Raw genomic sequence first — 17031 nt, 5'->3', positions numbered from 1 at the left:
TTACTAGATTAAAACGGCATACATTTAAACATAGGCATTTGTGCTTATATAGTTGAGAACATAGTTTTCCACAAGACATCCTGGTGGCAGTGCTTTCCCAGTATAAACTCCTGTGAATAGAGTATATACATGTTAGTGGATCATTGTACTATCATTGTTATGTCAGCATGGTCCGGTACATGTATAAAAATGGATTGCCCTATTTGCCATTAGGAAATTGAAACAGTGGCGTAAGCGCCTACTCCAGGTTTATGATATCCATGTATTAATTTGAAATGCAAGGCAAAGCATAGTAACGGCACATCAACTGACTGCAAGTTTCAACACATGGCACAAAAAGCCAGTTTAATCGAAAACCGCCTGACGTGAATTCCACAGAGCATCGCTGGGTTGCAGTATTAAGTTGCTCCTCACCCCGGACAATGCATTCACAAGTTAAGTGGTGCAAAGAGCACTGGCAATGAACTACTGAGCAATGTAGGAAGGGGATGTGGTCAGATGAATCATACTTCACCATGTTCTCAACAAACAGACGAGTGCACAAGTGGTTCCAATTTCAATAACTCTACAGTCTTAGTGCTTGTTTCCAACAGGGGGAGTTCTGGTGGTTCTGTAATGTAGGAAACTTATTTCCAAGTTTGTGCTGCAAACGCAAGTAGGAGAGCTGTGTCTATAGCAGGAGCTATTAAAAAGTCCATTTAAATTATGCTCCTGGGCATTACTTTATTATTTAAGAGGATGATATGAACGGAGACTAGGGGGTAAATGTATCAGACCGAGAATGATAGCTAGAATATGACTTGTTGCTATGGGCAACATCTCCACTTTTTCCATTTTAGAAGGTTTGACACATTTAGCCCTAAAACTAAATCATAAAAAAACAAAAAAAAACTATTAGGGCTGGGGTTCTGAAATCATGAATTGGCATCTTTTAGCAAATGATTTAATGCCACCTAATATACAAATCATAGTTTAATATATTGTACAAGTCCTAAATTTTCTCATCAGTTATTTATATTAACCAAGACTGAAGTAGTTAAAAGGAATTACATTATTATTGAAGATAGAACTATGGATTGTAAAGTTGTTCTACCCTATTTTAATTATAGTTTAAAGACTAAGTCCATTCTTGCATACTTAGGAGTTAATTATGCAAAATAGAGGTGTACTACTAATGCTTAATCATTTTCTAGATATACACTGGAGTACAGTGTACTTAGCACTTATCTTAAATTGGTCAGGTGTATCAAGTCATCGACCCCGTTGACGTCACAAACCCCAACATCATCAGATTTGAACCAAATAGTGCAATCGGCTTTAAAAACTACTTAGTGCAAACTGCCGATGTCACCCATATAACAAGATGGGGAGGGGTGGCAGGCGTGCACAGAGGACTGCATACGTCTGGACCACTGAAGATAAGAAAGCTGCAGGAACGATGTTAGATACACTCTGTTAGACAGTATATCCAGCACTGATTAGGCATAGGATAGAAGTTTTGATTTAAAAAAAGAAATAAAATTTTGCACATATAACCCCTAAAAAAAGTTGACATATGTGGCTTTATCCTTTAAGCCATTTTATAAATAAAAATGTAGAAAATTAAGGCATCCCAAGGTCCCTTACTTTAATAACTTAAAGCAGACCTGGCCAACCTATGTCTCTCTAGGTGCTATAAAACTACAAGACCAAGCATGCTCTGCCAGCCAATAGCTGACATGGTATGCTGGTCCTTGTAGTTTTAAAACACCTAGAGAGGCATAGATTGACCAGTCCTGTTTTAAATCATGAAAGTAAGGGACCGTGGGATGCCTTTATTTTATAAACTTTTGTAATGGAATGCATTGGTATACTTGGGCCTACTTCTGCCAAACTTGGCACGGATGGTGGAAAGGTACAGAGCACCCTGCCTCACTTTCCCCTCGCTTTCAGGATGGCAGAGTGGCGCTGAGCTGTTACATCCCAACTGAGCGACAAATTCCCAGCCTGTCACTGACATGTAGGAGCAGCAGTCGGCAGCATCACAACACAGGGTAGAAAGTGCGTATGGCATGCTTAAGGTAGATGTAATCATAAAACAGACTCCCTATTCCCCAGTGTTAGCCAATGAGAAAGAGGGTGTGTTTAAGTTAAATTCCCAGGATGGCAAGCGCTAAATGATTGACATGATAACTCATAAAGCGTGCCAGAAACGTTGGCATTCGTGGCGACCGCCTTAGTTCCCCTAATGGTAACGCAGACCCTGTCCCCAGGAAGAACACAGCCAGCCAGGTAGTGTATTCCGCTGCACTGGATTCATACATTCATTAGAGGACTTTTCAGGTACAACAAGTTCTGTGGTCCCATAAGGTCAGGCTCTCCTTTGTATATATTCAATCTTTACCTGAATTTTTGTTACATGGCATATTAGCTGTTACACCAACCCGCAGCAGCCACTCTTCCGAATTTGCAGATTTCATTATGCCCATTGTAATGTACAGATCCGTGTGCGGCCCATTTATCTACACATGCCTCCTATAAATATTGTGATGTTGTAATCGCCTTTAAAGGACCGTTTTGTAAATTACCTCCATAATCTGGGTCCAGAATAAAACATATTTTGGAACCCCTGCAATGGACAACTGTAAAGGAGACTGTGGACCACAAAGCTCTGCATCTATTCTGCACAAATCTATAGAGTAGTCAAACCCTGATTTTACATAATCTGATTTAATTATTCCCAGACACTCACCTTTTTTTCCCCCAGATATTACAACTGTCTCCTAATTTTTGCAATTGGATCTTAGGTCGATGTACAGCTGGAAATAGGGGACGGATCAAACTTTGGCACCCCTGCAGATGTCCTTAGCCAAGAAATTAAAAGCCCTGAGCGTTTGCACAAATGTACATCAATACATAAGCAACATTTGTATAGCAGGATTGCACATTTACACTTTCGTAAAATGAGCCTGACTGTGTTGAGTGTATTGTTAGTGTTAGGCCTCATCCTCACTACCGTTTATTTTAAATTGTAAATAAATTTTTAACCTTTTATTTTGCATTTGCATCAGGAAGCCTACAATCTCTACAACGCTAGCAAAAACGCAAGTAAAACACCAGTGGATATGTGGCCTAATTGATTGAGAATTATCTATTATCATCATCATTTATTTATTTCTTTATATAGTGCCAGTAAATTCGTAGCGCTGTACAGAGAACTCACTCACATCAATCCCCACCCCAATAGAGCTTACAGTCTAAGGGGCATATTTAAGAAATCACGGTAGTGCACTATCGTGCACTTACCGTGTAAATTAGGCCACAATGTGTCCTACGCAAATTTATTAAAGGTGCATCACAGCAGATATCATGGATATCTGCTGCTTTGCACTCCTCATCGTTTTTGCGAGCAGTCACCATTCAACAGTATGGTGACTGCTCTGGCCGCAATCTAACAAGTCCCAAAAAATGTTTTTTTCGGGAACTTGTTGTGTTAATGTACGCCAGCTGGTGTACATCATCCGAAATGCTGCTAAAACTTTGGTTCTTGGTTATGTCCAGCTCTGCTCCGGAGAGCAGAGCTGGACAGCGCATGTGCAGGGAGTGATCTAGTGATCCCTCCCTGTCACAACTTCAAGCTCTCCCCGCAGTTGCATGAAGAACAGAAAGTAAGCAGAAGAGGAGGAGATCCGGAGACAGCGCGACCGAAGAGGCAGTGATGAGTATGGTTTTTTTAACACAGAAACAGCAGTTTTTCGGAACTGCTGTTTCTGTGTTCCATTTTTCATAAATTTGAGAAATACATCAATCCTTATCCATGCGATAAGGATTGATAAGTATTTCTAATTTTTCCCGATACATGATAAATGTGCCCCTAAATTCCCTAACACACACAGACAGACTAGGGTCAATTTTGATAGCAACCAGTTAACCTACTAGTATGTTTTTGGATTGTAGGTGGAAATTGGAGTGCTCAGAGAAAACCCACGCAAACACGGGGAGAACATACAAACTCCACACATATAAGGCCTTGCCTCCTGTGTTTATTACTTAGTCTCATTTAAACATGGGGTGTTTTTAGCCATTTTAATCATTTAGGGGTCTATTGGTGGATAGCGGATGGCAGTATCAATTTATAGCACTGCATGCCGCAACGATACAAAATGTACTGTCGTATTTTACCAAGCCAGGGGTCATCAGTGAGCTCTGGTGAACCCCCACCCCCTTAACTAAATACTCCTTCACCAGCAGCAGGGCCGTAACTAGGGCTGTGCGACAGGGGCGACCGCCCATGGCGCTACACTGAAGGGAGGGCGCAATTTAGGAATATTTTAGGTTCATTTGGTTAAAATTGAGTGCTAGGGGGGCAGCATTTGTCTTTCTCGCCCCAGGCGCTAGAATTCTAAGTTATCAGTGGCGCACGCAGGGGGCGTTTCTGAGTCTCTAGAAACCCCCCTTGCGCTAACTAAGTGGCCACTGTCCTATACAGCAGCCGCGGCGCTGTCAAAGAAGCGTCCGCGGCGGTGCTGTAATGTATACAGCACCGCCGCGGACGCTTCTTAGACAGCGCCGCGGCTGCTGTGTAGGACAAACCTGACGAAACGGAGCTGCTGCGCGCAGCAGCTCTCTCGGGTTGTTTTTTTTTTTTTGGGGTCGGGGGGAAACCCCTGCTCTGACCAGCAGTATACCGCTGCCGGCAAAGAGACCCCTGTGTGGCTATTGTACATGTGCAACTTTGGAAGTTGGAAGGATAAGCTAAAGATGGGGTTAATTTTTTTAAGGCTACCTGCAAACAGCGAAGCGCAGTCCCCATAGAAATCTATGGACACTGCAGTGATCAGCAGACACTAGGATAAGGCAGGAGAAGGAGTGAAGAGCTGCACTGTCACATCGCAGCTTGATAAATAACACTGAAGTCGATGTTGTACCAGTTCTTGGCCGCCTGGAAGGAGTGAGATCGGGATCAGACTCTAGCTCAGCCACACTGAGCACATCCACCCTCCCACACAGCCCCGTCCCCTCCCCGGCTCCCTGGGGCCCCCACCACCCCCCAGCCCGGCTGTCAGTCACTCCATGACGTCACGACAAGATGGCGCAGGGCGGGGAGGGGGAGGAAGGGAGAGAGAGCAGCGGATACACAAGTGAGTTATCACCTTATGAATTATTCATATGACCTGAGTGTACATGTGTGTGTGTGTGTGTGCGCCTGGCATGTGGAGGCACGGGGTTTCCTGTGTGTAGCGGCGGCAGCAGGGCGCTGACATGTATGTAGTATGTGGCAGGATTATGTCGGGGTCTCCCCTGTGCCGGGCTATGTACCAGCTGGTGACCGGTCATGTCCTGGGTGTATCCATCACCAGCAGCTTAATGTGTGTTACTGTGTATCATTGTGTGTATAATTGTGTGTTACTGCGTGTTATTGTGTGTTACTGTGTATTATTGTGTGTTACTACTGTGTGTTACTGTGTATTATTGTGTATTACTGTGTGTTACTGTGTATTATTGTGTGTTACTACTGTGTGTTACTGTGTATTATTGTGTGTTACTACTGTGTGTTACTGTGTATTATTGTGTGTTACTACTGTGTGTTACTGTGTATTATTGTGTGTTACTGTGTATTGTGTGTTATTGTGTGTTACTCTGTATTATTGTGTATTACTACTGTGTGTTACTCTGTGTGTTACTGTGTATTATTGTGTGTTACTACTGTGTGTTACTGTGTATTATTGTGTGTTACTACTGTGTGTTACTGTGTATTATTGTGTGTTACTACTGTGTGTTACTGTGTATTATTGTGTGTTACTACTGTGTGTTACTGTGTATTATTGTGTGTTACTACTGTGTATTGCTGTATGATCTGGGAGTTGCTGTGTATTATTGTACTGTCTGCGGGGTAGCTGTGTAGTGCTGTATGGTCTGGATTCCTGGACAGCGACAATTGAAGTTGGTTTCCTGTGTAGTGGAGGGAGTGGGGACACCTGTCACTGAGTGGACATAGCTTGTCACTGAGTGGACATAGCTTGTCACTGAGTGGATGTTGCCTTCATATGGGAGCAGCCATGTTTGTCATAAATGGGCACTGACATTGACTGAACAAACAGAATTGTGCACAATCATTTTAAAACTGAGTATTCCTATTAAGATGTGTTCTTGCTGTCTGTCATATGTAACCAGATTAGAGATGTCTGTCAGCTTTACTGGCTGGTTGTGATGTGGATGATGATCAGCAGGATTCTATATGGATCAGACTTCTAGCTCAGAGAATTCTTCAAAAGCCCTGCACTGTTTCATTTTATTCACTAGATGGTGCTGCCCTAATTCGCCCATGGGCATACTGTATGTTATGACAATGTGAGCTACTTTTATCTACACTAATATAGGAAAGTAATTTTAGAATATATATCAATTATCTAAGTAAAATATACTATGTACATTAGATTATTAATCTCACTTTTTTTTTCTTCTAAACATGATTTAGTTTTCCATGAACATTGTGGACTAAACCTTTTTTTAAACAATTGTTGGTTTCATATTACCCTCTAATGTATCTTATATTGACCATAATACTTACTAATGCTCATGTTTTTGGGGGAAGAATAGTTAATGCGTCTAAAAATCTCAATTCTGTCAATCCTCTTGGCTCTTGGGAAAGACACTGATAATCATTGCTGATCTTTATATCACTTTCTCTAGCCTATTCCAGAGCTTGGCAAGTGACGAATGAACGGTAGATGTTGAAACAGATCAAAGATAAATGTAGAAGAAAACAGATAGTTTCTAGATTCTAATCATGATTGAGGGGTTCTATCTGTGTGTAGGGGGAGATACCCACCTGTCATTGGGTGTATGTACCTGTATAGTACAATAGGCACACCTGTCGGTGAGTGTTTGACGTGTGTAAGGGGGGCAGACGGACCTGTCGGTGTAGGTGTGGAGGTTCCCCTGCCATTCAGTAGATCTCTGAGAAAGTTGTCTAGTGGCTATCTGTTGGATGAAGATAAAAGTATTTTGCTCTTGGGACTGGTAGATTGACTTATCTTATTTAAAGGAGTTTGCTTCCTAAAAACTATTATTTTTCATTGGTTGTTGTAGAGCAGGCATTTGTTAAAAAAATAAATATATGCCCGCCTATCCTGGTGTCTTTCCTGCATAGGTACCAAACGCAAATTACAGCTAGCAATATCTACTGTGGCACCAGATAAGATGTACAGCCACTGACTCCCAAAGGTTAGGTGTCAACATTAATATCTTAGGGCATCACAGTGGCTTAGTGGTTAGCACTTCTGTCTCACAGCACTGGGGTCATGAGTTCTATTCCAGACCATGGCCTTATCTGTGCGGAGTTTGTATGTTCTCTCTGTGTTTGCGTGGGTTTCCTCCAGGTGCTCTGGTTTCCTCCCCCACTCCAAAGACATAGTAGTAGGTTAAAATTTTAAAATTGACCTTAGTCTCTGTGTGTGTGTGTGTGTGTGTGTGTGTGTGTGTGTGTGTGTGTGTGTTAGGGGATTTAGAATGTAAACTCCAATGGGGCAGGAACTGATGTGAGTGAGTTCTCTGTACAGCACTGCGGAATTAGTGGAACTATATAAATAACTGATGATTGGCTACCTGGCTTTTTAGTTCCATGCATTTAGTTGATAAGTGCCCTTATTCTTACGTTTGGGAAGTGGAAAAATAAATGGAAAATTTTAAATTGATCAAAGAAAATCATGTAAAGGAAAGTCAGAAAATAATGTTCATCTACAACAATTGTGCACATGTTGCACTGTCGGCAGATCAGGAATATAAAATGAGAGTATAATTCTCATCTGAGCAATGGTGCAAGCAGACGGCTTTACACTAAATCATCATCATTTATTTATATAGCGCCACTAATTCCATAGCGCTGTACAGAGAACTCACTCACATCAGTCCCTGCCCCATTGGAGCTTACAGTCTAAATTCCCTAACATACACACACAGACTAGGGTCAATTTGTTAACAGCCAGTCAACCAGCTAGTATGTTTTTGGAGTGTGGGAGGAAACCGGAGCACCCGGAGGAAACCCACGCAAACACGGGGAGAACATACAAACTCCGCACAGATAAGGCCACGGTTGGGAATTGAACTCATGACCCCAGTGCTGTAAGGCAGAAGTGCTAACTACTACGCCACCGTGCTTCCCCAAAAATACTGCAGTTTTACCATAGGAAACATTACATCACAAGTGCCAATATACAGTCCCAGAATTGAACTGGAGCCTAGTGGTGTGCCCTACTGTACAAAATGATAATGATTGGGCCCAGGAGCTCACACTTCACCTATAGACTGCCACAAGCTTATGATAAATGGCAGTCAGTGGAACATCTTTTACCCAGTAACAAATATGAGATCACACTTCTTTCATCCATTCGTTTAATACTGTCACCATCTGTAAACTGAATTGATGTCTGCAAGCCTTGCCAGGGGGTTGTGAATCTGACTGTGATCTATTGTTTTTAGTAAAAGATCAAATAAAGTTGTTGTTTGACATTAATATGTATCAAAGTCTTAGTATCATTGAACATAATACCTGAAGTGATGTGGCGCTATATAAATTATGATGATGTGCGTCAGGCTCACTTTCGCCCCCTTGAGGCAGGTTGCCACAGTAGGGGGAGGGGCTTCTCTATTTGAGCAAGCAAGTGTGAGTAGCAGACTTGCTCTGCAGAAATACACTGAATTAATCTGCAGTATGGCTGTCAGAACACAATAAATATTAAATTATCAGAATGAAAGATGTCCCATGTGGATGCATGCACCAAAGGCTGAAAAACTGTGTCTTATATGTCAGTCTGTTTTGAACAAGAAATGGACACACGATAATGTAGGAGAATTAAACTATGCAGCTTCCATAATGTAAATAACTCTATTTAAAGAGTTCTAAAATGAAATCAAAAGAAATGTCAACATCCACACGCATGGTCTTTCATTATACCGACCATACAGTTTTCCTATAATATTTCAGCTCTTGCCAGTGAAAAATGACTGTACGGTATTAATGTCCACAGCCCAAGGCTGAATAACACAGTTTCACAATAATCAAGATATTCTCCCTAGAATATGTGAAGTTTTTCCTTGGACTTTGGCTGTTCTCTAGAGGGAATAGAGCAGCAGTTTGTGAATGGATCTTGTTTCTCTGATGCAGTGAATTAGCTGAGTGAAGCTGGGTACACACTACAGGGTTTTCGTCCAATAATCGGCTCAATCAGCTGACATACGACGCTCGTTCAAAAGTCGGGTCAGTGTGTGCAGTGACATGATGGTCGAAAGTCTGCCCAGATGGACGATTGTCGCTTCATACCGTTAAATATTTTCGTTCAAATCTCGTTTCCGTTGTGCAGTGTGTATAAACTTCCGACCGATCCACGACAATCCTCCGATACACACGCCCCCCAGGTCCTGGAAGTATGTAAATTTGTGATGCCTGTACCAGTCCCACGTGGTGCGGTATCCGAGGATCACAGGCTTGTGTTTTGTATTGATGCCTATTGCACCTGTCTGGCTGCAGACCGTTACACGTGTATAAAGCACGTGTGTTATTACCCTTTGCATCGATGTTGGCAATCTATTCACATTTAACTTTTATAAACTATTAAAGTTATATTAACCTTTATTAACTAATATTTGTAAAATACCATGAATAAACCACACAGTGTTCATGCAACAGTTTTATTGCAGGAAAAAAAAGTACAACATTTTTGACAATATGACAGATAAAAAAAAAAAATAGTATTACACTTTAAAGGTGCTACTGCTTTGTGGCAGAACAGGTCTTGATGTCGCTTGGGTTAATAAACTTCTATTTTATATGAATGAATGAAGAGACAGTGTTGCCTTCTCTTTTTATGCAGCTTTGGGTGTTAACTATAGTGAAAGATCTGCCCCATTATGCTAATGTCTTTGGTATATCGTTACATGCCCCCCGCAAATGATGCTTCAGTGTGTACGAAATTAAAATTATTGCTCACGACAACATGGCTGTAAAAAGTCGCTAAAGGGACGACCGCTCTTCCCTTTATCGTCCTAAACCAATCTCTAGCCCAAACCTGCCGCTTCCAGCTGCGTAACATCGCCCGCATCCGGCCCTTCCTCTCACAAGATGCCACCAAAACCATCATACACGCTCTCATCATCTCCCGCCTCGACTACTGCAACCTTCTCCTTACTGGCCTCCCCCTCTCCCACCTCGCCCCCCTTCGCTCTGTTCTCAATGCGGCTGCCCGACTCATCTTTCTCTCCCGCCGCTCCTCCTCCACCTCCCCTCTCTGCCTTGCCTTACACTGGCTCCCCTTCCCCTACAGGATCCTTTTCAAGCTCCTCACCACCACTTACAAAGCCCTCTCCCAGTCTACTGCCCCCTATATCTCCAACCTCCTCACCAATCACACTCCCGCCCGCTCCCTGCGCTCGGCCAATAACCGTCGCCTCTCCTCCACTCTGATCACGTCTTACCACTCCAGAATCCAAGACTTCTCCCAAGCTGCTCCCCTCCACTGGAACGACCTCCCTCGCTCCATCCGTCTCTCACCTAGTCTGTGCTCCTTCAAACGGGCACTCAAAACTCACCTGTTCCTCAAAGCCTACCAACAATCCACTTAACCCTTACCTTGTTGCTCCTTCGCTAACCTCCTTCTCTCGATCTCCCCTCTCTCCACCAGCCCCGCCTTTCTCTCCCTTACTTTAATGGTTTCCTCCTGTGCCTGTTTGTCCACCCTCCCTTAGGATGTGAGCTCATATGAGCAGGGCCCCTGTCCCCTCCTGTCTCCATACCTGTTCTTCTACTCCATCTTCGCTCATATGTCTGCCCGGAGTTCTGAAGTATTGGTACTTTGTGTTTATTGCTCTGTACTATGTCACCCTGTATGGTCTCCTGTTTGTATTATGTACGGCGCTGCGGAAACCTTGTGGCGCCTAACAAATAAATGATAATAATAATAGTGTGTATGCAGTCCATGAACCGAGCGATCGGACCATCGATAGCATGTAAAATCGATCGGTATAAGAAGTTGGTGGAAAATTCTGTAGTATGTACCCAGCTTGAGAGACTGTACACACCTAGCAGATCTCTTCCATCTGTTATTGAAGCTAGACTTTGTTTATTCTGGTATACATACGTCTCTCCCTGCTTTAGAAGTCTTCCTCTATCACTGCAATGGTGCAATGTGTCCAAGGGTTTTTCAGATGTATTTCTACTAGAGGTGCTATTTGATTGGAGTATTGTAAACACATTTTTCATATCATCATGTGGGTTTCATAATTTTAGAATTTTTGGTTATATTTTTACAGGCCAAAAGCAAATCTAATATTTCTTCTTCAACATATGAATGCGTATTGTGTAGGAGTTGGGGAACGTTTCAAATTTCAGTATGGCTACAGTCCAAAATGAGAGTTTGAAAACTCAGGTTCTGCAGCTTCAAGGCATACATGAAATAACATTAAGATCGGAGCCGTTCCGTTCAAGCTCTGATAGAAGATCCCCAGGTGTTGTGCCCCAAACCAGTCGTCACAGACGATGCCGGGGGTGGTATTGTCAGGCTACATCACAATGAAAGAAGACATCATGAAGTCCGAGAGGTGCCCAGTTTGAGGTGTGAGCAGAAATTTAGCATTATTGGGGAGAACATAGAAACTCCACACAGATGAGGCCATAGTCGGGAATCGAACTAATGACCCCAGCGCTGTGAGGCAGAAGTGCTAACCACTGAGCCACCGTGCTGCTGACTCCAGGGCCAAACCTGTTTCTTCTGAGACTGGTACCTAAAAAATATAAATGAATTGCTCTTAGCAGCGAGATCAGCTTCAGTTGGTGCTTGAAGACATCTGAGCTCCCTGCTCTTTGCAACTGTGGCAGAGATAAAACCAATTTAATTCAGTTTTGTGTGGTCGTGGTTTCCCTTGACACAGTATCACAACGCTTTTCAAAGAGAAGTATAGTTTGGTCGTACGTCCTAGTAATAGTTCCCTTTATTTATTTGTCTCTACTATGGAGTATGTGTCTGGTGTATTTGTCTTCTCATTGTCTTGATCTCCAGCTTCCCTCTGAGGTCCATCTAATTGATGTTACGAAAGCACTTTGCAGTGATATAATTAGCCTTTTGTGACCTATAAAGTTGATTCATGTGATGATTTGATATGGCCGAGTTCTCTTATTATCGTAAACTGTATTTATTTGCCTATTAATGCCAAAATATTTTGTATTATGGCTATGTTCTGAGGTTTTACTTGAAAATCAACATTTTCTACAATAATAATGAATGAATTGTATCTCAATAAGTCTCTTGATTGTGGTTAAAAAAAAATGTGTGATAGAGGAAGCAATTGATTCTCTATGGACTATTTTCTGCCCTTTTTCACTTGTATAAAGCTGAATCTCTCCTATGTATCAGCATGCAAGAGGTGAGGTATGGTGACTATGGTGGGCTGCACAGTGGCTCAGTGGTTAGGACTTCTGCCTCACAGCACTGGGGTCATGAGTTCGATTCCTGACCATGGCCTTATCTGTGTGGAGTATGTATGTTCTCCCTGTGTTTACGTGGGTTTCCTCCGGGTGCTCCGGTTTCCTCCCACACTCCAAAAACATACTGGTAGGTTAATTGGCTGCTATCAAAGTTGACCCTAGTCTCTGTCTGTCTGTCTCCCTCTCTGTCTGTGTGTGAGTGTGTGTCTATATTAGGAAATTTAGACTGTAAGCTCCAATGGGGCAGGAACTGATGTGAGTGAGTTCTCTGTACAGCGCTGCGGAATTAGTGGCGCTATATAAATAAATGATGATGATGACTGTAATGACATGGTCAGACTGGCTGAAGACCCCGGGGCTTGTTCACACACTGGAGATGTTGGATGTATTAAGTGATGCTTTTTTTAATGCATTTTCCATGTACTTTTTACCAATACAAGCTGTTGTACTGATAGCCGAAATAGGTCGAGCCACATACTAATATTAATGTTTTAAACAAATCCATTCATCTTGTTTTAATGCAATTTTCTGACATTAGTTGCTGAAAATCACATTAACAATCTCAGCCTCAAATCTCTAATAAGTTCAGCTCCAGCTACCGCTAGTAACAATTATTAGCTGTCACAGGATGAGGGTAATGGATTTGTGGATATTGAAGGAAGCGGATTCTTGTTTCAGGATGTGGGTGATAATTATTGAGTAATTGCAGACTGGATGTGTCTCAGCTCACTGTGGACCAGGTTGAAGATATACTGATTAAATAGCAGGGTAAAGCATAGATAGCTGTCACCTGATCTTGTAGTGTTGAGTTCCAGTGTTGTATATAATATTGATGAAGGCTGGTCCATGCAAAAACCTCAAGACTGCTAGAGAGCCCAGATGTCGGAATTAGAATCTCATGATGGTAATTATTATTATTAATATTTATTTATATAGTACCAGCATACTCCACAGCGCTTTACTATTGTCATGCTAACGAGAGATCTTAAGATACGGAGCAAACAATGTACTAGTATGGAATTGTTACAATGTGTTCTGTTCATTGATCCAGGCAGCACTAAAAGGGCTTCAGCGCGTTCCTTTTACTTGAACATGTGACTGTAACAAATTGGGGTGCACAATACTACTTTACTCATGTGTAGAGTTACAGGATGTTGATCTGTGTGTAGGAGACCTGCAGAGAATCATTGTATTATTTTTATTTATTTTTATTGCATTTATTTTGCTGCATTGATGAAGATCAGCACGGTATTTGAGGAACTGTAGTAGACATCTGTTCATTTACTGAGCTGAATTTCTACATCACCAATATTGTTATTGATCCTGCTCTTCTCCAGCCATTATCACCATCTCCTTGTGACAGTGTCCTGTGACTGCTGTCATAGGGGCTCCATAGTGCTGTACCCTTCCCCCTGCTATGGAGTGACCAGGAGCCTGCCCCTCGCACCACCACAGACAATCCCTCTATTGGCTGCCTCTGACCTTTCACTCCCATCCAAAACACTGAACAGTTTACATGCTGCAGCTCAGTGTAAATGCAATCATTCCGATCGTCATTTACTCTGTAAGTAGACACATATATCCAGCCATGTAGTTTATTCTGCATTGCATTTGCTGTTTCTGCATAAACTTGCTGCTAAAAACTAAAAAAAAAACAAAAAAGCAAATTCGCTCTTTGATATATTTGCATGGATTCTATCTAAGTATATTTTTTGCACAATGGGCATGTTATATATTGACCTATTGCTTGCACTCTACCGATTCTATCATATTTAATTTGTATCCCTCTTTTCATACCCTTCTACCTATATTTTATTGGGGTGTTTGTCAAGTGTCATATTGTGTCTGTCATACACATACCTTTGCCACTTTTTAAATTTGTATAAAATAACTTGTGGGAAAGATAACAATTACATTGTAAACAGCATAGGTATATTAAATTACATGGCGCTATATCCTTCTGGCACCTACAGCAACCAATCAGATGTCGGCTTTTTATCTTGTGTGGCCAATTGGTTGCTATGGGTTACAGCATGTGGCTCTTGTTAGCACGGTCCTATTAAATAAGCCTCATAAGTTTTATGTTTCCTGATTACAATCAGTAACTCACATGTAGAGGCGCAATGTCCCAGTTAAATACCCGTTTTATCTATAAACTAGCAAAAGTTACCTGGTTGTTGACTAACGAAAATATGAACTGTAAAGAGAGATTATATTTAAGTGCATATGTAGTTTTTACAATATAATGATATGCATGCGTAATTGCCTACTCTTCCGAAATGCATGGGAGACCCCCAGATTTTGGGTAGTTCTCCGACCTCTCGGGAAAGTAGGCTGCCCTCCCGCATCCTGCCCACTTCATATTGATGGTGGTGGGGGGGGTCATTTTACACAATTGGCTTCATTTTGGTCCCGCAGTGCAATGATGCGATTGAAGCTTTGTGCCTGGGGTTTGCAAATCTCCGCATCACGTCTCTCTCCCAACGCTGTCGCCACTTGACAACTCCTCTGGGATATCCCAGAGGGAGGTTAGATGAAGCTGGCAATTATGTATGCATGTTATTACTTCTTATTTTATTTAATTCCCAGTAATAATACATATACTCTTCGTAGTGAGCAGTGGGGCAGTTCAGATTAATGTCATGTTTTCAGGAAGAGTTGTTGGTGGACTGATTAGTGGAGAATGTGTGATGGGAAATGGCGAGAATGTAGTGGTGTAAGGTTGTGCTGTTCTACCTATTCTCACATACATTTTGTATCCCATACACAGGGCCACCTTAACAACAGTATGGGCCCACGGGCACAGCAGTGCACTGGGGCCCCTATATATAAATATCTAAGTAGAAAAAAAAGGATTATATCTAATATATATATATATATATATATATATATATATATATCTATCTTACCCTTCAGTCGCGATGGGTTGAATCCTCTTCTGTACTTCGTCGCTGTGCTCCTCCATGCTGTGCTCGCAGTGAATGTCGGGCGTGATGACGTCATTACGCCCGACATTCACAGTGAGCGCATCACGGAAGAGAGGACCAGTGAGTGAGCCGGATCGTCACCTGACCTAAACGGTCAGGTGACCGCAAAAGGTAAGTTTCTTTTTTTTTTTTTTTTACAGCAGACCTGCCAGGGCCCCCTTTCCCCCTGGGCCCCCGGGCACCTGCCCATCGTGCCCAATGGGAAAGACGGCCCTGCCCATACACACACGTGTGTCATGTGTACTCCCCAATACACTGTGTCTCATACACACACATGTATTCAACAAACATCGTGCCCTATTCACACATGCACCATACATACATGAATTCTCTGGCACACACACATGCATTCCCCCACACACACACAATGCCCAATATATATATATGCATACATACATAACATACCCAAAACACACATTACACCCACGTGTCCTACATTCAGATAAGAACTCAATATGCACACAAATTGTGTCCAAAACATGCAACATACATACATACATACATGCATTAAACACAATAAACACACATGTTGCTTACTACATACTCAGTGGCCCCTTTATTAGGTACACCTTTCTAGTACTGGTTACTGGTTACTTTGTCCCCAGACCATCCTGACTGCTTTGTGGCATGGTCCTACAAGGTGCTGGAATCCTTCCTTAGATATTCTGCTCCATGGTGATATGATCGCGTCGCTCAGTAGCTGCAGATTGGTCGACCGCACATTCATGCTGACGATCTCCTGTTCCACCACATCCCCAAGGTGCTCGGTTGAATTGAGATCCGGTGACTGTGGAGTCCATTGGAGTACACTAAACTCATTGTCATGTTCGTGGAACCAGCTTGAGATGACGTGTGCTTTATGACATGGTGCTTTATCCTGCTGGTTGTAGCCATTAGAAGGTAGGTAGATTGTGGCCATAGCGGATGCACATCATCTGTAACAATACTTGGGTAGGCTATGGCATTTAAAAACTGCTTATTTGCTATTGCGGGGCCTAATGTGAGCCAAGAAGATTCCCCACACCATTACACCACCAGCAGCTTGTATCACTGACACCAGGCGGGAGGGATCCATGGATCCGTGCTATTTACACCACATTCTGACCCTACCATCCGCATGTCATTGCAGAAATCGAGATTCGTCAGACCAGGTAATGATTTTCCAATCTTTGACTGTCCAGTTTTAGTCAGCCTGTATCCACTGTAATCTTAGTTTCCTGTTCTTAGATGGAAGGAGTGGAATCCACTGTGGTCATCTACTGCTGTAGCCCATCCACTTCAGGGTTCTACATTCTGTGTGTTCAGAGACGCTCTCCTGCATAACACTGCTGTAACACATGGTTATATCACTTACTGTCGCCTTCCTGTCAGCTTGAACCTGTCTGACTAATCTTCTCTGACCTTTTTCATTATCAAGGTGTTTTTGCCCACAGAACTGACGCTCACTGGATGATTTTTTGGTTTTGCGCATTATTCTCTGTAAACTCTAGAGACTGTTGTGAGAAAATCCCAGGAGATCAGCAAATTCTCAAATATTGAAACCACCTGGCCTGGCACTACCAATCATTCCACAGTCAGTCACATTCA

At 42.4% G+C, this 17031-nt stretch overlaps 1 protein-coding gene across 1 annotated transcript in view; it reads left to right on the top strand.

Moving 5' to 3' along the window:
* The first annotated feature begins 5062 nt into the window (after positions 1-5062).
* LIPE (lipase E, hormone sensitive type) overlaps positions 5063-17031 on the top strand; it is a 39397-nt gene continuing 27428 nt past the window's right edge. The window contains exon 1 of the mRNA XM_075190905.1: positions 5063-5120. Coding sequence (XP_075047006.1) covers positions 5069-5120 — 52 coding nt within the window. The 5' untranslated portion in view covers positions 5063-5068. The remainder of the gene's footprint in view (positions 5121-17031) is intronic.

The sequence above is a fragment of the Mixophyes fleayi genome, chromosome 11 (genome assembly GCF_038048845.1).
Source record: "Mixophyes fleayi isolate aMixFle1 chromosome 11, aMixFle1.hap1, whole genome shotgun sequence".
Taxonomy (NCBI): domain Eukaryota; kingdom Metazoa; phylum Chordata; class Amphibia; order Anura; family Limnodynastidae; genus Mixophyes; species Mixophyes fleayi.
This window is presented reverse-complemented; position numbering and strand designations above follow the sequence as displayed.